The sequence below is a fragment of the Phocoena sinus genome, chromosome 7 (assembly GCF_008692025.1).
Source record: "Phocoena sinus isolate mPhoSin1 chromosome 7, mPhoSin1.pri, whole genome shotgun sequence".
Classification (NCBI taxonomy): domain Eukaryota; kingdom Metazoa; phylum Chordata; class Mammalia; order Artiodactyla; family Phocoenidae; genus Phocoena; species Phocoena sinus.
In genome coordinates, this window is record NC_045769.1 from 66,961,486 (window position 1) to 66,986,045 (window position 24,560).

At 32.8% G+C, this 24,560-nt stretch overlaps 1 protein-coding gene across 7 annotated transcripts in view; it reads left to right on the top strand.

The window, feature by feature from the left end:
• The window catches only part of LOC116756548 (sodium channel protein type 1 subunit alpha), a 164,164-nt gene that overhangs the window by 132,773 nt on the left and 6,831 nt on the right, over positions 1–24,560 (top strand). For all 7 annotated transcript variants that reach the window (XM_032637092.1, XM_032637091.1, XM_032637093.1 and 4 more), the window contains 8 exons: positions 877–997; positions 2,777–2,931; positions 4,681–4,854; positions 8,608–8,730; positions 15,588–15,869; positions 18,576–18,629; positions 20,166–20,303; positions 23,615–23,719. In XM_032637092.1, coding sequence (XP_032492983.1) covers positions 877–997; positions 2,777–2,931; positions 4,681–4,854; positions 8,608–8,730; positions 15,588–15,869; positions 18,576–18,629; positions 20,166–20,303; positions 23,615–23,719 — 1,152 coding nt within the window. The remainder of the gene's footprint in view (positions 1–876; positions 998–2,776; positions 2,932–4,680; positions 4,855–8,607; positions 8,731–15,587; positions 15,870–18,575; positions 18,630–20,165; positions 20,304–23,614; positions 23,720–24,560) is intronic.

Genomic DNA, 24,560 nt, shown 5'->3' on the forward strand with positions numbered 1-24,560 from the left:
TGTGAGTTAAAGTAATATTATACCAAAATATTTTATTATTGCTTGTGCTTAAGTTACTATTATGACATTTGCTTTATAACAAGTATATAATTCGTTTGGCATAATTACTGTAAACAAAGATTAAATAGAACTCATGTCTACACATATCCAAAAGTTAGTTTTTTGCATCTGATGAATTAATTTTCATGAAGACACTGAATATATGTATTATGTAAAATTCCATTATTGGTTTATGTTATAAACAAGGTGCCTTTGTTTTTGTGTTTCACTTCAAGATTGAATGGTAGATTCTCTTCATCTGTTAGACTCATCTTGATAGTTTTTCTATGGATTATTTCCACTTTTAAATTGATGGAAGAATTATAAGCATGTGAATACACTGTTCCTTTTATTTTAGAAACAGGGTGGTTGCACAGAAGTCAGAGCATGGGCTTTGGGCCCAGCAATAATTCTCTCAAATCTTGGCTTTCTCACTTGTTGGTTATATGACATTAGACAAGTTACTTAACCTGTCTAAACCTTAATTTTATCATTTGTAAAGTGATAATGATTATCACTAACTTCCCCTCCCCCACCCCTCCCTCTGGGGCTTCTCTAATTCATAGGACAGTGGTTTGCTTAGTACATGTTTTTGATGGCCATTTGTAACTTCATAACATAGCAGTCTGACTTCATACATTGCAAATTATGGTAAAGGAGTTACCATAGATGATTTCCTTATTTCCCCTTCTTATTCATTCATTCTTTTTAATCTTAAAATCTCTTCATTTCAAGGAGAGTCCAGAATCAGTTCATTGTACTAATCCTTTCTTGCTAGGCTATTTCTTAGGTACCAAAATAAAAGTGATTTACTTTTTATGTCCATCTCATGCTCAGAAACTTAATGAAAGCAGTAGCTCATCCGAAGGCAGCACTGTAGACATTGGAGCACCTGCCGAGGAACAGCCTGTAGTGGAACCTGAGGAAACCCTTGAACCTGAAGCCTGTTTCACTGAAGGTAAAGAACATGATCTTCATGTTAATCTTCCCTTTATAGAGTGCAGTTTTTTTTAGCTGTTGATCACCCAAAATGGACCACTCAGAATAGAACTTTGTAGTCAATCTGTTTCAATTACCTCTTATATGCCAACAGATTTAAAATCTCATGTTATGTTTTGGTTATATCTGCCCATTATGTGTAAGGGACCATGAACATGGAGAAAAGATATTTTAATGTAATCAAAACTAATGACTAATTTATAATATTTCAAATAAAATGGTGATTTCCCAATAAGTTGGCATCTTAAACACTAGTCAAAATTCTCATACACAAAAGTTACTTTAGAAGTAAATTTTTAGCTATTAAAGTCAAATGAGTTGCAAATGCTCAAATGTATTTTTTTAACAAAATCATTTTCCAATGCTTGCTGGGTGAAACAGGAAATAAGCACTGCCCAATACCTGATCCCTGCACAGTATCTAGTTTAGCCTGGGACAATATGGACAATAAGTCTAAGAGCTTTGTTTTCTCCATGATTAGTATTTCCCATGGTCTGAGTTTCTTGGGAATTTGAGTTTTGAAGGTATGAATATATTTGCATATTCTCTATTTTGTGATTTTTTTTCCTCATAGGCCTGATACATATTTTCTCCCTCTTTTCCTGTATAAATTTTACACATCACTCAAAGTCCTCAGAACTACCTTCATGGTGGAAAAAACTTCTTATTCCTCTGAACAGCTATAAATAAAGATATTCTTTAATTCACCTGATAACTAATCATGTATTATCTGATGAGGGTTCTTCTCTTTCTCATTTGAACTGTTATATATATCTTTATTGGCTTTCTTCCTTCCTTCCCTTCTTTCCCTTCCCCTCCTTTCTCCCTTTTCTTCAAGCATACCTGATTTTTTTTTTTGACTTGAGGCAGGGTTCTTTTGTTTATATCTGTTCTTAAAAACCAGATTGTAGGTTTCCTGGGGGCAAGTCCACATTCTGTACCTTTTTACATTTTTTCTCTTTTTCTTTTTTTTTAATATCCTCTGTGGTGATTACAAAGGTGCTCACAAATTTCTCTTGATTTAATTATTTTTTTAATTTTATTTTTTTATTGGAGTATAGTTGATTTACAATGTGTTAATTTCTGCTGTACAACAAAGTGATTCAGCTTTATATGTATACATTCTTTTTTATATTCTTTTCCATTATGGTTCCTGTTGATTTAATTCTTGTTAGAGTGAGTGAAAGCAGTATAGGGAAGGCAACACCAAATCAAAGCAGGACTAGGCAAATCACATTTTAGTGGACTAAATTAATCTTGAAAATTATATAAGCTCTTCTAGGAGCACCACAAGAGAACCTAAACAGTAATAAACAGCATTGTTGGGTAAGAACTATATTATTACTCTGCATCCTCTTTAAAAGGGACGTTTTCTGCTTATTATTAATTTCACTTTGAAGTCCTTTCCTAGAGTGACTTCAACAAAGTGCAATAGCATGATATAGTACAAGGCAAAGCTACTTAACATGTACTTGTACTTTACAACGTTCTTTCTTGGACAATAGCAGTTGGGTCAGAAAAAACAGGTATTATCCAGGGAACCGTTTAAAGAGGCTGAATCATTTTCACAACTTCACTCTGCTAATAGATGTGCTCTTACTACTCCAGGCTTAGAGAGTTATCCTAGCAAGATAGAGATGGCAGTAGCAATGAGAAGATGAATCCAGGACACACCAAAGGGTATCATTGAAGCAGCAGAAGTTATTTACCTACTCCTGTTTGAACATTATACTTGCAGGCTGTGTACAAAGATTCAAATGTTGTCAAATTAGTGTGGAGGAAGGGAGAGGAAAACAATGGTGGAACCTGAGAAGAACGTGTTTCCGAATAGTTGAACATAACTGGTTTGAGACCTTCATTGTTTTCATGATTCTCCTTAGTAGTGGTGCTCTGGTGAGTAAATATTAAGCAAACGTGCTATAATGCCAAGTCTTAGAATCACCTAATACTAATGACTTATTAATCCTTTCAGTAGCATTGTTTTATTATCCAATGCATTATTTTTCCTGAACCCTCATTCTACATCCATTTCTGTGGAATCAGCCATCACCTCTGTTTGATAGCCCCCAAACTGTTATCTCCATTTATGACTTCTTCCTTAAACATATGTGCATTGCTGTATCCATCCATACATACACCCATCCACCCATATACCCACCCACCCACCCTTCTACCCATCTCCAGTGCATCTTTAATTACCCAACTTCATTCTTACAGACTATATACAATGTATAACTATGCAGTTCTGGATTTACTTTTATTATGTATACATATACTTCTAACAAGCTATTTATTAATTTTTGCTTATTATTAAGTAACCCCCCAAATTTGTCCCTCTAGTTTATTCATTACAACCAAAGAACATGAGTATTTAATTACTCATATTTTAACAAGAAAGTAAGCATGGCAACCACAGTAAAGTCCTGTGATTGGGTATATATAATTTCTAAGTTCTGATGAATTTTGTTTATGAATGATATTATTATTATCTCTTTATGGACAGTCAAAAAGTCCTTAGGAACCACTTCTCTGTCCGTTTTGAATTGGGTCCACTGTTCTTATACTACTCAGAGAACAATGGATATTAGTAAAAATAAATATTGGGCAGCGTGCCTAAGGGATTATTTAAGGACTGGTTTCTCTCTATATAAAAGTGTTCATCAGAATCAATTTCTATTTATATGAAAATCATTTACAAAAATATAAAGTATAGCATATAGATAGCATTTTAGGAAAATGCTGACACAAATAGACTACTTAAGCCATAAGATAGATGTAGATAGATAGATAGATAGGTAGATAGATAGATAAAGGATGGAAAGATGGTAAAACTTGCCTGATTGAAATGCAATTACTTAGGTTTCTTTAACTTAAAAGTGTATAATTCTAACACAGGCCTATATTTTTCTGCATATCTCTCTGATGAAATAAATTTTATCTACATGGCACTTTAGACAAGAAATAGTTTTTCACCATTTAAATGAATATATACTTAGATATAAAATATCAAGTGAGGTTCATATTAGAAGAAGAATACATATTAGAGTCTAAATGAGAAGTAAATTCATCTTACCATCCTTGTCACACCATATCTTTGCTGAGAAATATAAACTATCAACAAAATGAAGGGGACAAAGGGAACAAATGAACTCAACTGTATAGTAAAATTAGGCAATGTGATGATCAATTACAATTTCTGCTTTATGAAAAATATAAGCCTTCACTTTTTATTTCTTCAACCTCCTTTCTATGGCAAAAAATAAAAATTAAAAAAGCCAACAGGAGGAAGCAAAAGATATGAAACAAAAGGAATAAATAACTTCAAGTTAGGGTAGCAGCATCAAGATGTGACATCAAGAACTATTTCCTGAACAAGTCAAACTAATTCATTAGAGTTATGCTTTTACTTCTTCCTTCCAGTTATATCAATAGAGAGCATAACTTTTCTCCTGATTCATTAAAAGATCTTTGAGATAAAGAAAAGACAGCGATAGCTACTCTTCCTCTACCCTCCTATTCCAATGAAGTGTCATATATATAAAATCAGGAAAAGATATTTATATGTGGTCAGAAAAAATAGCTCATAATAGTTGTAATAGTATAATAGTTTCAGAAAGCTAAAATGCAAACTTTTCTTTATAGGCATTTGAGGATATATATATTGATCAGCGAAAGACGATCAAGACAATGTTGGAATATGCTGATAAGGTTTTCACTTACATTTTCATTCTGGAAATGCTTCTAAAATGGGTGGCATATGGCTATCAGACATATTTCACCAATGCCTGGTGTTGGCTAGACTTCTTAATTGTTGATGTAAGTATCCTCCTATCTTTATCTTCCATTCAAGGTAATTTGTTTTATCTATAAACTAATTCTAAAATAGTGAATCTTTGATCACTCTGTTATGCTGACAGGATATGCTACTTAGTAGACACTAAATTAATTCACTGAATAATAGTGTAGTTTTTGTAAGAAATAAGCTAATTTAATACTGATTTAGCATGGGGGGATGGGATTTGTGGTGGTTATCTAGAATAAAAAGCTGGGAAAAAACGTATCAGAACTTTGTAGGGAGAGTGGTGAAATAGGGTATGTTGTTTAAATTACTTACGTTGTGAATCAGACAGAATCGAGCTTGAATCCCAGCCCCACCACTGATTGGTTGTGTGCCACTGAGTAACTTACTTGGCTTTTGACTCTGTAAAATGATGATATTAGTACATACAGAGTTAAAGACATTCAATAAACAGTGATGATGGTGGAAGCTAATGTCAATTTTTAAAAATTCTTTTTCATCTTCTCAAAGTTTTTAAAGGATATGTTTAAAGAGTAGATTATATAGATTATAACTCCATTATAGGAAGTAAGATGTACGGGGTGTAGTGAAAAACTCTACTTCATTCTGTGATGGGGAGTTTCTACAGTGTAACTGTAGATTTGCAGCAAGCCCATAATGTACCAACAGCCCTTCACAGAGTTTGTAAACCTAATGATTAATATTTCATCTACCCAAAACAAGTGGCTGCCTTTGAGATATGTTAAAGGTAAACATCATGTAATATGTTTTAAGTTTGGCATAATTTCAGTTTTAGAAAAGTGTGTTCGAAATATTACAAACTTCATAGGCAACAGTTTTATTACCCAAAGATGATAATCCAGCAGAACTATGCAGATTTCTTATGGAAAGTATTTCTAGAACTAAGGGTCATGCATATACATCATATCTCTTTAATTCTGAAAAAAGGCAAACCCAGAGCTATTTGAAAAGCTTAACAGTGTTACTATGAAATGAGTGAATTGAAAAAGAGTGATAAGGGGTTCACATCCAACATATACAAACAGCTCATACAACTCAGCATCAAACCAAACAAGCAGCTAAATTAAAAATGGGCAGAACTGAATAGAAATTGTTCCAAGGAGAAAATGCAGATGGCCAAGAGGCACATGAAAATATGCTCAACATTGCTAATCATCAGGGAAATGCAAATCAAAACCACAATGAGGTATCACCTCACACCTTTCAGAATGACTATCTTCAAAAAGACCACAAATAACAAATGTTGCCGAGGATGTAGAGAAAAGGGAACCCTTGTACACTGTTGCTGGGAATATAAATTGGTACAGCCACTATGAAAAACAGTATGGAGGTTTCTAAGAAAGCTAAAAATAGAATTATCATATGATCCAGAAATTCCACTCCTGGGTATATATCCGGAGAAAATGAAAACACTAACTTGAAAAGGTACATGCACCCCAATGTTCACAGCAGTATTATTTATAATAATATAAAGATATGGAAGCAACCTAAGTGTCCATCAACAGATGAATAGGGGCTTCCCTGGTGGCACAGTGGTTGAGAATCTGCCTGCTAATGCAGGGGACACGGGTTCGAGCCCTGGTCTGGGAGGATCCCACATGCCGCAGAGCAACTAGGCCGGTGAGCCACAAATACTGAGCCTGCACGTCTGGAGGTTGTGCTCCGCAACAAGAGAGGCCGCGATAGTGAGAGGCCTGCGCACCGCGATGAAGTGTGGCCCCCGCTTGCCACAACTAGAGAAAGCCCTCACACAGAAAGGAAGACACAACACAGCAAAAAAAATTAATTAATTAATTAATTAATAAACTCCTACCCACAACAGCTTCTGTAAAAAAAAAAAAAAAAACAACAGATGAATGGGTAAAGAAGATATGATAGATATGTGTATATATATATATATATATATATATATATATATATATATACACAATACAATGCTACTCAGCCATAGAAAAGAAATTTTCCCATATGCAACAACACAGATGGACCTGAAATAGGTCAGACAGGAAAAGATAAATACTGTATGTTATCACTTATATGTGGAATCTAAGAGTAAAGCAAACTAGTCAATATAACAAAACAGAAACAGACTCACAGATATAGAGAACAAACTAGTGGTTATCAGTGGGGAGAGGGAATGGGGGAGGGGCACAATAGGGATAGGGGATTAAAAGGTACAAACTACTATGTATGAAATAAGTAAGCTACAGGGATGTATTATACAGCACAGGGAATATAGCCAATATTTATAATAACTTTAAATGGAGTATAATCTATAAAAATTTTGAACTACTATGTTGTACAGCTAAAACTAATATAACATTGTAAATCAAACATACCTCAATAAAAAAAAGAAAGAAACCTCAAAAGAATAATTGCTTCAGCATGTCACAAAGAGAAAGTTTCTAATATTTGAGATTTCAAGCATTAGAAGTTATATCATATTTCAACTGCTCATAATTTTTCACACTAGGCTTTAAATCTAAATATAATTTAATCCTTTTGAAAATTCCTGAGCTTTGCTTTTCTCTTTTATGCTTATTCCATGTCTGAATTTTTTAGTGGAAGAATGATGATTTTATTTATTATTACGAGTTGGTTTTTAATAGCCATTTCCGAAATATTTTAGGAAAATAATTCTGAAGGGAATTTTATAGTTTTGCAATAATAATACTTTAATTTTCACGGTTCTATTTTAATTACTTCATAAGGATCAGCATAACACTCTAAAAAAAGACAAAAGGAATTATAGCACATCTCAAGTAAACTAAAAAACATATTAAACATAAGCCAACTTAATACACTTAAACATAGAAAATTTTGCAAAAATAGTATCCAGTGTATTTGGAACTATCCAATACCAGCTATTCTCAAACCAAAGAAATTCTAACTCTGGATACAGAGTTTTGGTCTTTATTTAGAGAATTACACATCTAAAATTTTTATTTCTTAGTTTTAGTTGCATATTTCATGCAGATGAAGTTAGTTTATTTATTTCTTTATTTGGTAAACATTTGTTGACTGGCGATTTTGGGCCAAGTCCATGGCAGAAGCTCTAGATTAGTATAAAAATTTTGAGTAAGTTTCATGATGGAATTACTTTTAAGTTACATTATTTACATAGGAATAAACTTTAGATAAGTGAAAACACAAAGTATTAGCAAGACAACAAAAATTCATCTTCAAAAAATCAACCTCAAAATTAATATGACAGCACATTAATTTCTGTGGGTATCAATTATAATTAGTTGAAAATACCAACACAGGATAGATATTTCTTGCTTTTTCTGGTACAATAGCAGTTTTTATATTTTATTACTAACCATTGGCAAAGCCCTAAATTCAGCAGCAACTTAATAAAATAAAGGAAGAATAATCAATGACATTTTCCTATACCTGGACTTCTTCCTTTTTAAAATCAATTTTTACTTAGGTTTTCTAACTAACTGAGTAATTACTAAATCACATGACATTTAATTTTTTTTATTCAACTAGTTTTTAATTAACATCATGAAAGCTACTTTCTTTGTATGCAACTAAAAATATTTCCTTAAAATTTTAAAAGGTTTACTGAAAATATGTAGCCACTCATCTTCTGAGGAATTATAAACAAAAATTGTAATTACCACAATGTTGTAAATAACTATACTTCAATAAAATAAATTATTTTTAATTGTAATTATTGTATTACATAGTAACTACAAATTGAATGACAATGATTCTATTTATTTACTTTTGTGTGTGTGCAGGTTTCATTGGTCAGTTTAACAGCAAATGCCTTGGGTTACTCAGAACTTGGCGCCATCAAATCTCTCAGGACACTAAGAGCTCTGAGACCTCTAAGAGCCTTATCACGTTTTGAAGGGATGAGGGTAAGGAAAATGAAAGAACCTGAAGTATTGTATAGAGCCAAAATTATTAAAGTAAATTTTAAAAAAGGAAAACTCATGCATGCAAAAGGAATGGCAAATCCTTGCAAATTGCTACTTTTTCCTTTTATCTGTTGCATATTTACTTCTAGGTGATATGCAAGAGAACTTAGGCCTCCCTTGAAATGATATAATATCATTTATCTGCCATGCTCATTAAAATGACTTTATTTCCTAATCCATTCTGGGAGTTTCCTTACAAACCTGTACACAAAAAAAACAGATGCACTATTAAAGTACTATGTGTAATGATGATGATAATAATCAACTAAAGTGAATTCTACATCATGTGCTTCTCATTTGTGGTGGTCTAAGCTGTACTTAATGAGTTTTATTGAAAACAATATGAATCATATATGTGCCTAAATGTAAGTGTAAAGGAAAAAAATTTTTAATTGTCAAAATTATGTCTGTACAATGCCAAAGTTTGTGTTATTTGAATGTATTCAAGGGTAGATATTAAATACTAACTGAATTAAAAAATTTTTTTGTTATGTTAATATAGCTTCAATTTATAACTACTTTAATCTTCTTAATTTATATAAATAGCAGTATCACCTTAAAGATTATATATAACTCTACACAATTTTTCATGAATTTAAACTTTTATAACATAATGAATAGAAAATATAATTTTGACTCATTACCATAGATGATTCATAAATTAACCATAACTTAACTATCATTTATATGAGTCACAAAAAAATTTTATATTACTCCTTTTAAGGAAATATTACAGCATTCCCTATGATTCATAACAGGTTAAAAAATTTGTCATTATTGACTTGTTATTTTCCATGCCTTTTTAAAAATATGAAGCATTAATCTATAAGATGTATAACACAAAAATTTAGTTTCTTTGTATTAATCAAATTTCCTTTTACTAAAACAAAGCTGCTGAACTAAGTGTGATTCCAACAGAAAAATCATTGCTCTTTTGCTGCCTAAGATTTCGTTATGTTTATAGAAGCAAAGCTGTATTGTAGACTTGCATTTGCATTTTCTAGTTTGTTGATAGCCTTATGTGTTCTTCTAAAATAAAATTTATTATAAATGTCACCTTTTAAGAACATAAGACTATCTTATGAAATCTTCAATTGAAGACTTCTGCAATTTCCCTAACATATATAAAAAATGTTTCCTCACTAGAAACAATTTAACACAATATAATACGGTCTTATTTTATTTCTCACAGAGATCCTCAAAGCTTACTAAAATGTTATTGGAAATTCTCTTCAGGATATGTGAAAATTAAGTTTATTTCCCAATTAAAATGTCACTTTTGTCTTAGACTGGTAGTTGCAGTTCTGGAGAAAAATATAATTTTTATACATTCTACTTAAACATTTTTTGATTTTTTTTGAAAACATTTGATTGATTCTGCTGAATCAAAGTAATACGTTCGAAAAGTTTTCGAAATCTGAACAATGCTAAACATTTGGAGCTGTTGTAATTATTTCAAATTTGACCTTTTGGAAGTTTATTAAATCCATGAGTCAAATGGCCAAATATTTTCATATTTAACACCTTATTTCCATAACAGTATTGACCCTGTGGGCCTTTAATTTTTACAGAAATAACCTTATCTATAATTTTGATCAATAATGCTTTTTATATTATAAGGAGAGGCTAATTTTTGAAACTTGGAGTTTTAAAAACAAAATGCTTATAGATGCTGATAGGAGATGAACTAATCGTTTAAATTGTCAGATTTATGAATATGGTCCTTGCCTCTTAATGACAGCATATATACAACCCTAAAATGGCTGATGATTTCAACATGTATTTGGCATTGTAGAGACAAAATAACCTGATTATTGATTCTATTTTTGTTTCTTTGTTTCTGGTATTTGGAATTTTTGACTTTGTAAACAATATAATCATGGATGATGGTGAGGATGGAAATAATAATGATGATTATAATTGGGAAGTTAGCTTTGAATATATTCAGAAACTCTCATTTTATTCTTTTCCCTAGCAGCATAAAATCACAATAGCTGTGTGAAAGCGTAAATCAGGCTCATTTTATTTTTGTTTTGTCACTTCTTCAAAGCATGTGCTTTAGTGCAACATTACCAAAAAAAGCATGTTGTACAGTGCTTGATAAGAAGTTAGAGAGTAAGAAATAAATTATCATCACTCTGCCCTTTATGTTTTGCATGTTCTATGCACATTTCTGGCTGACAGCTTTGAAACATTTATTGTATTTCAAATTTCCAGTCCAAATTTTCAACTTGTAAAATTGAACTGAGTGAATTGATGTCATGGATAACTTAAGTAAAATAAATTTTGTATTTTTAATTTCCTTGTCTAGGAAATCTTAAATACCTTCTTTTTCAAAAGAACTCAAGCCTTGATTGATAGGTAAACAGACAGAGAGCATCATATACAAAAAGTAACACCAAATGTTCTGTCATATCAGATTTCTAACTAATAATAAACTATATATTTCTATTTTATATAGGATAATCTTGCTCCAACTTGGATGGGGTGGAGCGCTGGTTCCGCCCCTCAGCCCTTTATTATGGGTACTGTATTACCCCTTTTGCTTCCTTTCATCCTTTCACTGTGACTTTGTGTTAGTGGGATGAGGGAGGGCTTGGGAAGGGTACTATCACACCACAGTAAGGAAAATACAGTATTTACATTCTAATCCCCTATTTTCAATTGTCTTAAATTTTCTTTTGAGAAAAATACCTTTTGTGAATTTACACTCTGTGGATTTGAACCTCAACTGCTGATATCTTTATTAAGTTTCACTCAATATGATTTAGATATGTGTATACTGAGTTATCCATTTATGGGGAGATTATCTGATTGGTGAGGGTGGGGGACCCTGGTTTAGAATGGTTGCGTGAAGTTTTTAACTTATCAAGATGATGATGCTGTTTGAGGCATTTAAAAGAACACTTGCTATTTTCTACTTTGGTCCGGGGCCTGAAAATTGACATCAAGATACCGGCAGTGGCTTCCTTGCCTGTTGACATGTGTGAGCAGATGCTAGGGTGCAGTATTCCAGGTTTCATAAAACTGGTATTGATTGTGTGATCATTCTCATGCTTTATTAAGTGTAAGTTTATAGGGGTTGTTTTTCAAATATAACAAAGCAAAAATATATTAAGATAGAGCTGAGTAAGCACATGTGATTTGTGTTTTAAATAAAGTAAATATGAAAGGACCCACTTATTTGAATTATACAGACTAGAACATCCACCTAGAAATAAAACATCTTATTATGTGTATTAAGATAGAATTTAATGCATAAACTTACTTCGTAGACTACATCACTCCCAACTAACCTTTTAGTATCTTAGAAAATATCATAGTGAAAACATAAATAAAAATGAATCTACATTTTGTTTATTCATAAAGTTTGGGAATAATGTGCAAGGAGGACAGTTTTTATTTTTGAGGGAGAGAAAAAGTTGGAATTTTTGTTTGGATAATTAATGTATCATATCTTTCAAAAATAATTACCATAATTAAATCCCACAACACAAATGCAGACATTAGATTTAAAAAAGATTCTATTACTCTTCTTCATACTTTAAAATGTGTGATTTCTACTTTGCCTACTTTTGATTTTTATTCACATAGTTTTTCAGTATTTTGATTAAAGAAACATTGCAATCCATGAGTAGTATTGATTTGAAGTTCAAAGACAATTAATTCAGACAAGAGGACATTTCTGCATGTATCAAAATTCCCAACATTAATTTGCATATTTAATTGTCAATCCCTCATTTCATGTTGATTTGCTTAAAAAGCAGATAATGAACCAGAGACAGAAAGAGTTTCTGTAGGAGTGAGTTGTGTGGTAGAATACAGAAATTCTATTTTGATGATGTTTTGCAAAACATTTGTGAGAAGCAACCTCTAGTATTAATTCATTAAGATAGTTCCTTTCTTAGAACCTCCTTTTATGCAGCCTGAAACTTCAATTTGTTCTTTCCAACTTGTTTAGTCCAGTTCTGTCTAGTGCCTTCACCACCTGGGAACCAATTACTGCAGTTCCCTAGAGCCAGAAAGGAGTTAATACCCCTCCCTCTGTGCTGAACCAAGGAAGGGCTTGGGGCTCTTGGGAAAAGACAGTCCTTTCTCTCATCCTTCATTGCCTAATTTAATGAGATTTTAAATATGAATGGACCTTTGTATAGTAAATCCTTTTATCTTCATAAAAATAAACGTTTTCTCTGGGCCAAATGTATGCCAACCATTGTAAATGTACCTTGAAAGGCACTGCTGCTTATATCATGAATTACATAGAGTTAATTTTAGTGCAAATCCAATCCCCAGTTTCAAAAGAAACCCCTCGGACTTATTAGCTAACCTCAAATTATTTTGTGTTCAGCTCTTTATTCTCATCCCATATCCAGAAATAGCATTTAAAGATTATGTTTTGATCAATAAATGCTAAGCTAACCTTTACTTCATTCATTCATTCAATCACCATTTTTGTAGTCCTGTATTCAAAGCACCTGCTATATTCCTGTATTCAAGGCACTCAAAGGCTTGGAGAATTCACAAATATATTTTTTCATCTTAAATTAAAAAAAAAAAAAGCCTACCATCTGTCAAGATTACAGGAATGCCATTCATTAACTCTAACACAGAGCAATCTGGGTACCGGATAAGTACGAGTGACTCTAAGGAAAATTAGTGAGGTCGAGTAGAAGAAGCACTAGGTGCCATTTCTAGTCTACATTCTGAACTTAACCTAGCTTAGCTCATTCTTCTCATTTGCCAAATGAGAATGCAGTAGTAAAGTATCTCTATAGTCCTGTCCAGTGCTGGAATTCTGATTTTTGAATTCAAAAGAGGAAACACTCATCTCTCTTCTGGAGGCTAAACTGAGAGGTGAAGTGAGGCTCCATGACAGAAGTGCTGCTTAAACTACAGCTTGTGAGAAGAGAGAATGTTTCAGAAGGGTAGGTAGTGGATACGGAATTTCAAAGGAAAGGGCATCTCAATTCTCTGGTAATGTTATTAGCACATGGTAATTACATTAGTTGGATTGGCATGAAGGCTAGGCGGCTAGGGAAGTTAAAACTAGAAATGCAGATTGAGAAGTGATTTGAACATCAAGGTAAGGAAAATGTTTGATAATCAGTGGGAAGCCATTAAATAATTTTAAATGAGAGTTGGAGATTAATTCATCTTATATGAATGAAAGGAAGGAGGAAATTGGAAGACTCTGAAAATGGTACAAGTATGTACTAACAGATGTCAGAACTAGGGTGGCGATCATGAAAATGGAGAAGTGATAGGGGTGAGAAAGGTTTGGAAGAAAAAAGTGTGAGACCTACAGATTGATGTGAAAAGAATTCAAGAAATAGGTGTAGGTAGCCAGTGTTCTGTTCATGGGCTAAATTGGGTGTTGTAGGTAAAAAAAAAAAAAAAAAAAAAATGCATTTTAACATGTGCTTTGTGTATACACAGTAGAAAAAGCTTTTTAATCTGGCTGGTAGGCAAAATGTTTGGAAAAGGAGGGAAATAAATAATAACTTGATTTCAGCTTTCATATCTTGAATCCAAAGAAATCTAAGTGTATCCACACATTTAAAGTGAAGTATAAAATAAAGACTTATTCATTCAGTTGTATTAATGCAACGGCCACATGAGATAAAGGTGAGGTGCCATGTGTCAGCTTGGTAGGCTGCATAGCTCACATCATCTGGATCTGCCTAGATAATTCAACTGACTTCACTTTTTTATTCTCATTCCCCTCTTTGTCATTAATGGTTTTATTATTGCCTTTGGCCCACTTTCAGATTGACAAGAATCTTAGAGGTACACAGGTAGAGTTCAACTTAGCTATGAATGTTCAAGTCTGAGGCATCATCCGCCACTTAGGAGCATTTTAGGGCCTGTGTTTATCTCTCTCTTAGCTACTCATGTGCATCTCTAATGGGCACTGTAGAGAAGGAAGCAAGGACAGTCCTCCCTACAGTGTTGCTGAATATAAAAACTCAGAGTTTTAATTTGTGGTCCAGGAATAAAGATAAGAGGGGCAAAAATGCTTCCATTAAAAAAAAAAAAAAAGCTAATTATTTAGCACAGAACTTGATATAATCACATCAGATTTAGGAGCTATCATCCCAAAAATGGCATCCCTCCTTTTCTTATTTTCCTAAGAAACTGATTTCTACTATGTTTCATTTAAAATAAGTTTATCAAATTAAACTCAGTAAATGAAACAACTGATATGACTGGAGCTTGAAATAAACGATGTGATGATCTAATGAAATACATAATGCTAAATTGTCTTGCTTCTTATGCAAAAATTATTATTAGTCATAGCAATGCATGAATAATTAAGGACAAAATTATATTAGGTATTTAATAATTTTTTATATTTATACATCTGAATTTTTAGTTTAGTAAAATATATCAATCAAATCAACTCTTGTCCCAACATTTTAGTTTCATTCTTTAATATACTGCCTTTTTTAATGAGTTAATTTTCTCTGTTAGGAATTCTTACTTTTTCTAATAAAAACTTTTCTGACTTCATCTGACAGCAAATTCCTCTGATTTTGTTTTCCCTTTAACTTTTCAGTACTTTCTCCTCTCTTTTTAAAAACTTTATCTTTGATATACTATCTAAATTCATTTCCCTAAATGTATTGCTTATGAAAGAATGTATTTCATTTTAAGACATTTTTACTTTGCTTTTAAATATCTTAGAATAATCTTGATAGTAAAAAAAAAAAAAAGAATGACTAAAGATTACTAGGGGAATGTCTTTTCTTTTAACCAACAAGAATTCTGACTTTTCTTTTTTTCCGTTTGTGTATTAGGTGGTTGTGAATGCCCTTTTAGGAGCAATTCCATCCATCATGAATGTGCTTCTGGTTTGTCTTATATTCTGGCTAATTTTCAGCATCATGGGCGTAAATTTGTTTGCTGGCAAATTCTACCACTGTGTTAACACCACAACTGGTGACATGTTTGACATCAGCGAAGTGAATAATCATTCTGATTGCCTAATACTAATAGAAAGAAATGAGACTGCCCGATGGAAAAATGTGAAAGTAAACTTTGATAATGTAGGATTTGGGTATCTCTCTTTGCTTCAAGTTGTAAGTGAACACTCTTTTCTCTGAAATGTGTTTATTGTTTGGAATAATAACAAAGTAATGATATACAGCTATTATTTAGTTACTAAGAAGAAATTTTATAACATATTTCCTTTTTTCTAATTTTGATTTGTTAGTACAAGTTCATGAGCCCAGATGGGTGGAAATGTCAGTATATTTAAACAGTGCAGACATAGTTGATAGTGGCCAGGTATTTTAGTTGATAGTGGCCAGGTATTTTAGTTCTTTCCAAAGGTCTTTTTTTCTTCTCATATTACTCTCTCTTCCCATGTGAACAAGTTAATTAATAAATCAATAAATTTGCTATTATTTTTCCTATTGCGATTGGAAAGCTTGTTTCACTGATGGATCACCCCCTCCCCGCAAACATACACCCTTAACACACCTGATTGGATTGTAACAAATTGGTGGGAATTAAATTAACTGCTACTGAGTTGTATCATTTGGATTGAAGATTGGGAAATGATATTTAGGTTTTAGGTTTAGATCCTCATAGCAAAATGAAATAATACCAGGTAACACTCAGACACAGAAATCAAACACAAGCAGCTGTTGTCTCACCCCAAATGTCCTTCAGCACAATTACTTAAGTCTTTTTTTTTTTCTCTAACTATTGATGTTTTCACTACTGGGTCTTTAAGACTGAAACATAGTTCACAATTTATAAAAATGTAAAAAGATGGTGGCCTCTTAAACATTTTCATTTGATGCTGCTTCTGACTGCAGCTGCATCACAAGAGAGCAGTGGGTAAAAACAGAGTCTAGGTCGTTTGAAAAACATTGTAAAAATACTGTTCTATTTTGGCCACTGAAAACTCATCTTAAAAAAAAAAAAAAGCTGCATAAGTTCTTTCCTGTGGTTCTGCAGAGTCTTTAGGGAAGAAATCTATTTTGTTTCACCAGGGTTGTGTTTTCAGTTGTTCAGCCAGGAGATTAAGCAAACAATCCTGGACTGGTCAAAATCCTCCTGCATCTCTTTCAGAGGTGTCAGTACTGTGATTATTTTACAAGTTCTTTCCACCTTCTTGTTAGAAATTCTTATTTCTCTTGTAGATGTTTCTGACTTACTCTGAACGCTTATACAATTAAAATAGAGATTTTTATAATCTGGCAAGTATGATTTCTTTAAATATTAGCATAGACACATGATGATATTTCCTTGGGCCCTTATCCTAACGCTTAACTAATAACCACACTTGTAAATATCACTAATTTATATCACTTCCTCCATAAAATTGAGAAAGAAACATTGAAAATTTCAAGCAGTCCCTTAAAATGCTAAACAAGGGGTAAAGATCCTGTATGAAGCCATTAAATAAATTCTGCTACTGAAGTACTGATTTATTCTTGGCTTTATACAGAATCATCTCTGTTGATTAGCAATTCATTGAAATGATTCCTTGAATCACTGTTTTTCTGTTCCTGTACCTAGTGTGTGATGAACTTGTTCTATCATTGACCTCAGCCATTGACACATTCAACATTTCCCTCTTTGATAGACAAATAAGTTCTATTTTCTAGCTAAGAAACTTTACTTTCTCTTCACTGCCATCACAACCACTCTTACTTGGCTTTCTTCCCATGACATCTACCACTTCACAAGTGTTAGTGTTATAAAAACAAAGATGTGTTGAGATACAGATGCTGAAAGCTTTTTGCTAGATTTGCTCACTAAGGAATAATCCTCTCAGGCCCGTAGGGCTCAAAATTCATGTCCTAGGGCAAGTAACAAATTACTGTAAGTTATTACACTTGGAATACCAAGTGTACTATTTTTCACTTTTCTTACCCAAATTAACTCACTCTCATCAAAAATTACAAAGAGGGACTCCCTGGCGGTCCAGTGGTTAAGACTCCGTGCTTCCAACGCAGGTGGCGAGGGTTCAATCCCTGGTTGGGGAACTAATATCCCACATGCCATGTGGCATGGCCAAAAAAACCCCCCAAAAACAAAACAAAACAAATGAACAGAAAAAAAAAAAGGAGTATTATTTTAAAAAATTACAGAGAAGAAAGTGGAATATAGGATTATTTCTAGATGTTATGCTTTAAAATTCTTAAAATGTTAGTTGCAACTGACTTTTTGTATACCTGTATGATCCTTAGAGTGTTACAATAAAGAGAAATCATAACCTTTCAGTCGCTTTGTCACCTTGTAGATAGATTTTAGTGGATGATCATCAGGTCTAAGTTGTAGTTGTTTTGCTGCTACAAACATTGCCAAATGTGTTGGCATTTGTAAAGCTTTCTAAAAGTATTCCGCCAAATCTTGATAGCACTTTATATTGCATGATTGGGAAGGAGGGAGACGCAAGAGGGAAGAGATATGGGAACATATGTATATGTATAACTTATTCACTTTGTTATAAAGCAGAAACTAACACACCATTGTAAAGCAATTATACTCCAATAAAGATGTTACAAAATAATAAATAAAAAGAACTGAGAAGTATTTGTGAGTTGGTTATCAAGCAGGAAGATATATCAAATGACCATTCTGTTTATTATATGGTCTAGAAATGAAGAGACTTACTGAGATATTGTTGGTCCAAAATCCATGTAAAATTTGTTTTGAGATGTCTTTTAAAAATGTTCCTTTTAAAGAAATATATCAGGAAGAATATTTATTAAACATCAGATCTGAATTATTTTTACTCCAAAGTAAAACATGCATGTCCTTTTTAATAGGCCACATTTAAGGGATGGATGGATATAATGTACGCAGCAGTTGATTCCAGAAATGTAAGTATTCTTTACATCCTAAGTCTTTTCACAATATTGGTTAGGCACTAAAATTAACAGAGCATAGCAGCTAAATGGAATGATTCTACAATGAATTTTTAAAAAGGGAAAAGTATGACTCAAGTTAATACTCAAGTATTTATCAGAAAGATCTTAGTAAGATATATCAAAATGGAAGTCAAACTAATGTAACACATGAGTATATTTAATAACTAACAAATATCCGTCTATTAACTATTTTTCTATTTTGTTTCCTTTTTATCTACCAATTATATAATCAATAATAATATTGGCATGCTGGAGCAAATGTGAAGAAATACATGGTTACCATCAGTAGTTTACCCTCCACATTAGACAAGTTAGGGATGTTGTCTAGGCAGAATTAGATTTCTGTAATAGTCACTTTAAAATCCATTCTTTTATATGATTATAGCATCCTTAAATTTACTGGAGCCTTTACAGAGACTGTTATCATTTCTGTGATCAACAGTTTCCTTTAAGTTTCTATCACCTAAGACCTACTTTTTTGATTTATCCTACAATAGTCTTTTTCAGGCTTCAAGAAGAGAACTGAAATCCATGCTCATTCCAACTCTGCTCTTCAAAATTTGTAAAATTTAGTATTTTCTCTTTATCTTTCCATTCTGAAGTGCCATCTTCTATAATCATGAAGAATGAACTTTACCCCTGGAATCTTTAAACTGATCTGATAAGCACACTTTTATCTTCCTTGATGTGCATTTCCCATATGTGGCTTTAGTTTTATGTTGAGTACTTTCTTGATATCCTCCAGAGATGAGTTATTTCACTTTGTTACTTATTGTGTTTGTTTTGTGCGTTTGGTTGGTTTTTAACTCTGTTATCTTTAGGAGGACATGAATCTATTAGGGCACTATCTATAGTGACTCCTTTACCTCTTTACTAAGTGCTAAGTAAAAGCTCAAATGCTTATTTATGATGAGTACAATCTAGAGATTAAATTATCAGTTGAGGATTTAGCAGATAGCATGTCCAATTATGTCTCCTCAATCTGAAAAATTCAATGAATGTCATAATGTTATAGGCAGGATGCCAAACATCGAAATAAGTAACTCAATTCTTCTTTGCTAAATAAATTCATGCATCAGGAATGATTATTTCTAAAATAATCATTGAAATAGTCTATGCATATTTACTGATGTAAAATTTTTTTCACTATTAATTTTTAAATTATTAAAATGCAATACCTTAAAAATTCCCAAATTTAGTACACTACTGTCCAAATGGCAAGGTATTAGTTGTATTTATAGTTAGAAAAAAAATACATTTCAAAATCATCATACTGTATTTTTCACATGAGAACACTCTGTTTTTCACATAAAAAATTATCCTAAAGGCTAATTTCAGAGATTTATTTTTTAGAGGTAGCTGATTTAGAGGAAATAAAGTACTGCTTAAGTGTTACTAGAAATTTTCTTTTCTATTCTCATGAAAAACACCAGTGACTACCAGCATCAAATGTATTGTAATATCTTACAAAATATTCTCCTTTTGTAGGTGGAACTCCAGCCTAAGTATGAGGAAAGTCTATACATGTATCTTTACTTTGTTATTTTCATCATCTTTGGGTCCTTCTTCACCTTGAACCTGTTTATTGGTGTCATCATAGATAATTTCAACCAGCAAAAGAAGAAGATAAGTATTTCTAATATTTTCTCTCCCACTGAGATAATAAATTATTTGAAGGGTTTTCAACACCAAATGAGTACTTTAACTCAGAAACCAAATGGGATTATATATTAAAATCTATTTCTGCATCCTCCCCCTCTGCCATTCACTGCCCATGTCTTTCATGGTATAAAAAGCCAAGAATGAGTGTATTCCATTCTCCTGTGCATAGGTTCACAAAATCTCTCTCCTTTTTAAAGAAAAAATACTCAGGTACCACATTTTCTCTTTTGAAAAAGAATTATTAAAAAAAGAACTAGAAGAGAACCCAGGCATACACCTGTTTCCCAGAGTCAACCTGTTGTTTTATCTTTACAACTTACCTCCTTGAAATATATTTTCCAGCAAAAACGTTTAAAATCTTTGCAGTAAATTAGGCATGAGAGGTAAGCTTCTTCTAGTGTTTCTTTTCACATTTTTAAATTCTTTTTTGGTTTGTTTTATGTATTCCCACTTCATTCTCCCTGATGTTAATTACAAACTATCAGTTCCAGACTTGAATTGAACAGTTCTTTATTAATTATTATCACTTATGAAGCCCATTTTATCACCCCAGTTATATATGCATATTATCAAAAACACAGAAAGTGAAGAAATATCATTACTCAGGAGTAACTACTATTCACATTTTATGTTTTTCTGTTCAAACTTTTTCTACACATATCCTTGTTATTGAAATTATTTGGTCTATAATTATAAATTTTTTTGAGTTAACATAAGTATTTTCCCATTTTGTTAAGTCTTCATATTATCATAATTTTCTTAACCATTTTCCAATAGATTGATGATTTAGGTTGTTTCTAATCTTTAATAATTTAAATAGTGCCTGGTCAAAAGTCTTTGTGCCAAAAAAATTTGAGCCTTTAATGATTTCTTTAAGATAAATTCCAAGAGTAAAGTGTTTTGCTTTCCCCAGGTAACATGCCCACTCATACTCCCAATAAGTGGTGCTGGGAAAACTGGACAGGTACATGTAAAAGTATGAAATTAGAGTCCTCCCTAACACCATACACAAAAATAAACTCAAAATGGATTAAAGACCTAAATGTAAGGCCAGAAAGTGTCAAACTCTTAGAGGAAAACATAGGCAGAACACTACGACAGAAATCATAGCAAGATCCTTTTTGACCCACCTCCTAGAGAAATGGAAATAAAAACAAAAATAAACAAAGGGGACCTAATGAAACTTCAAAGCTTTTGCACAGCAAAGGAAACCATAAACAAGACCAAAAGACAACCCTCAGAATGAGAGAAAATATTTGCAAATGAAGCAACTGACAAAGGATTAATCTCCAAAATTTACAAACAGCTCATGCAGCTCAATATCAAAAAAAACAAACAACCCAATCCAAAAATGGGCAGAAGACCTAAATAGACATTTCTCCAAAGAAGATATACAGATTGCCAACGAGAACATGAAAGAATGCTCAACATCATTAATCATTAGAGAAATGCAAATCCAAACTACAATGAGATATCATCTCACACTGGTCAGAATGGCCATCATCAAAAAATCTAGAAACAATAAATGCTAGAGAGGGTGTGGAGAAAAGGGAACACTCTCGCAGTGTTGGTGGGAATGTAAATTGATACAGCCACTATGGAGAACAGTATGGAGGTTCCTTAAAAAACTACAAATAGAACTACCATACGACCCAGCCATCCCACTACTGGGCATATACCCTGAGAAAACCATAATTCCAAAAGAGTCATGTACCACAATGTTCACTGCAGCATTATTTACAATAGCCAGGACATGGAATCAACCTAAGTGTCCATCATCGGATGAATGGATAAAGAAGATGTGGCACATATATACAATGGAATATTACTCAGCCATAAAAAGAAACGAAATTGAGTTATTTGTAGTGAGGTGGGTGGACCTAGAGTCTGTTGTACAGAGTGAAGTAAGTCAGAAAGAGAGAGACAAATACAGTATGCTAACACATATATATGGAATCTAAGGAAAAAAAAGGGTCATGAAGAATCTAGGGGTAAGACAGGAATAAAGACACACACCTACTAGAGAGTGGACTTGAGGATATGGGGAGTGGGAAGGGTAATCTGTGACAAAGTGAGAGAGTGGCATGGACATATGTACACTACCCAACGTAAAATAGATAGCTAGTGGGAAGCAGGCGCATAGCACAGGGAGATCAGCTCGGTGCTTTGTGACAACCTAGAGGGGTGGGATAGGGAGGGTGAGAGGGAGACGCAAGAGGGAAGAAATATGGGAACATATGTATATGTATAACTGATTCACTTTGTTATAAAGCAGAAATTAACACATCATTGTAAAGCAATTATACTCCAATATAGATGTTAAAAAAAAAGAAAAAGCGTATAGATGTGCTCAGGTCACTGCTGTTCCACTGGCATCAAACATTCTCTCTGTTTTTTGGTACTTGATATTTGAAAAATGAAAATTGTATTTAATTTTCATGTCTTTTATGACTAGTAGGTTTGAATATGTCTTTGAGGCCTTTATTTTTGCCGTTTATTTTTCTTCCTTTGTGTACTGATCCTTCATCTCACTTGCTCAGTCTGTTTTCTTATTATACGAGTGCTTTCATTGGATGAGACTCTCACTTATGGATCATTTCTGTCCCTTAGCCCCCTTTATTATTACTGATATTACTCTGTTGTCATTATCAAGCTATTTCGTTTCACTTATTAACCTGAGGTCTAATCCTCTGTACCTACTGGCCTATCATATCACATACCTGCCATACGTATGACCTCTGACTTTTCCCCTAAGTCATCTACTGACTTGGCCAGTTTCCTTTCCATCCTTTTGCTCCAATTCTTGGCAGAGTGAAAGTGGCTTTTTATGAGTAACTCTAAACCATCATGCAATATACCTACTGTAACTCTTTGCTACATATGAATAAGAAAATCATTGTCTTTACCTTCTGAAAGGCAGTGTGTGTAGTGAAAGGAACCATGTATTTAGTGTCTCAGTGAATCAAATTGTACTACTTCCTGAGTTTACGGTCTTGGGTAAAATACTTAACCTCTCAGATTCTGGGAATTTTTCCTCCATAAAATAATAGTGAAAACAATAAAGTCAATTTTGGATGTTTGTGGGAAGTAAATAAGATTATAGTATCTAAAAATGTTTTAATTTTTCAAATTTAAAATCCCAGGTATAATTATGCTAATTGGTTGAATTTTGCATTGCCTTTTTTAGTTGTCCCTTTCCTATTTTAAGTTTAATATTAAAAAACTATGTACAAAGGGACACAGTTTTAACCAGTTTTGATTTTTCTTTTCTATACTTTGGAGGTCAAGACATCTTTATGACAGAAGAACAGAAGAAATACTATAATGCAATGAAAAAGTTAGGATCAAAAAAGCCTCAAAAGCCTATACCTCGACCAGGGGTAAGAAATATCAAATGATATGGGGGAAAAAAATATAAAAACAAAACTAGCATGGGTTTTCTCACAGAAGAGATAGTAGCTAACGTTTCCAGCAGCAAAGATTTCTCCCACTTTTAGAGCATCATTAATTCATATCTTTTATGGTAATGGTAAAAATTATTTTTTAAAGAGAGAGACCAAAAGGAAAAAGAAGAAACAGAAAATGCACCCTTATCTTCAAGCCGTTTAGAATTACACAACTAGAATCCAAACAAAATGGAAAAGGAAAAAAAAAAATGGCCAAGGACACATAGGCAGTGTGATATGCACAAGGAATTTGATCATATAACTCAAGAATAATTGCCAAATAATTTTAGAGAGAAGAGTAATCTTGGATGGGGTTTAAAAACATGCAGTTTTCTGATAGATTAACAAGTTGATGAATTGTTGAGTGAAAGAACACCTTACTTCCATTTATTTTTCATTAGAGGTACCAGTTGTTTTGGAGAAGGAAAGACTGCTAGTATCTAATATTCATATATAAGGCTATAAAGTTAGAAATTACTAATGTCTACAGAAGTCAGAGTCAATAAGTACAATTCATGATGATAAATAACCAAATGTCATGTTTCCATGATGAACCAATGAGACGACTGCCGTGAAACGGAGGAGCCTTATCCCACATTGTACTGATTTTTATGATGATGATCTATGAGGTTAAAACAACTCCTGGGGTGCTTTAGGGAATAAAATGCTAGTGAACATTCATATTCATATTGTGCTAGCCAACACCTGCCTTCTTGAGAATGATGAAAAACATATACTGTCCTCTGTTAAGCCTTAACACTGGAAGTAAAAATGA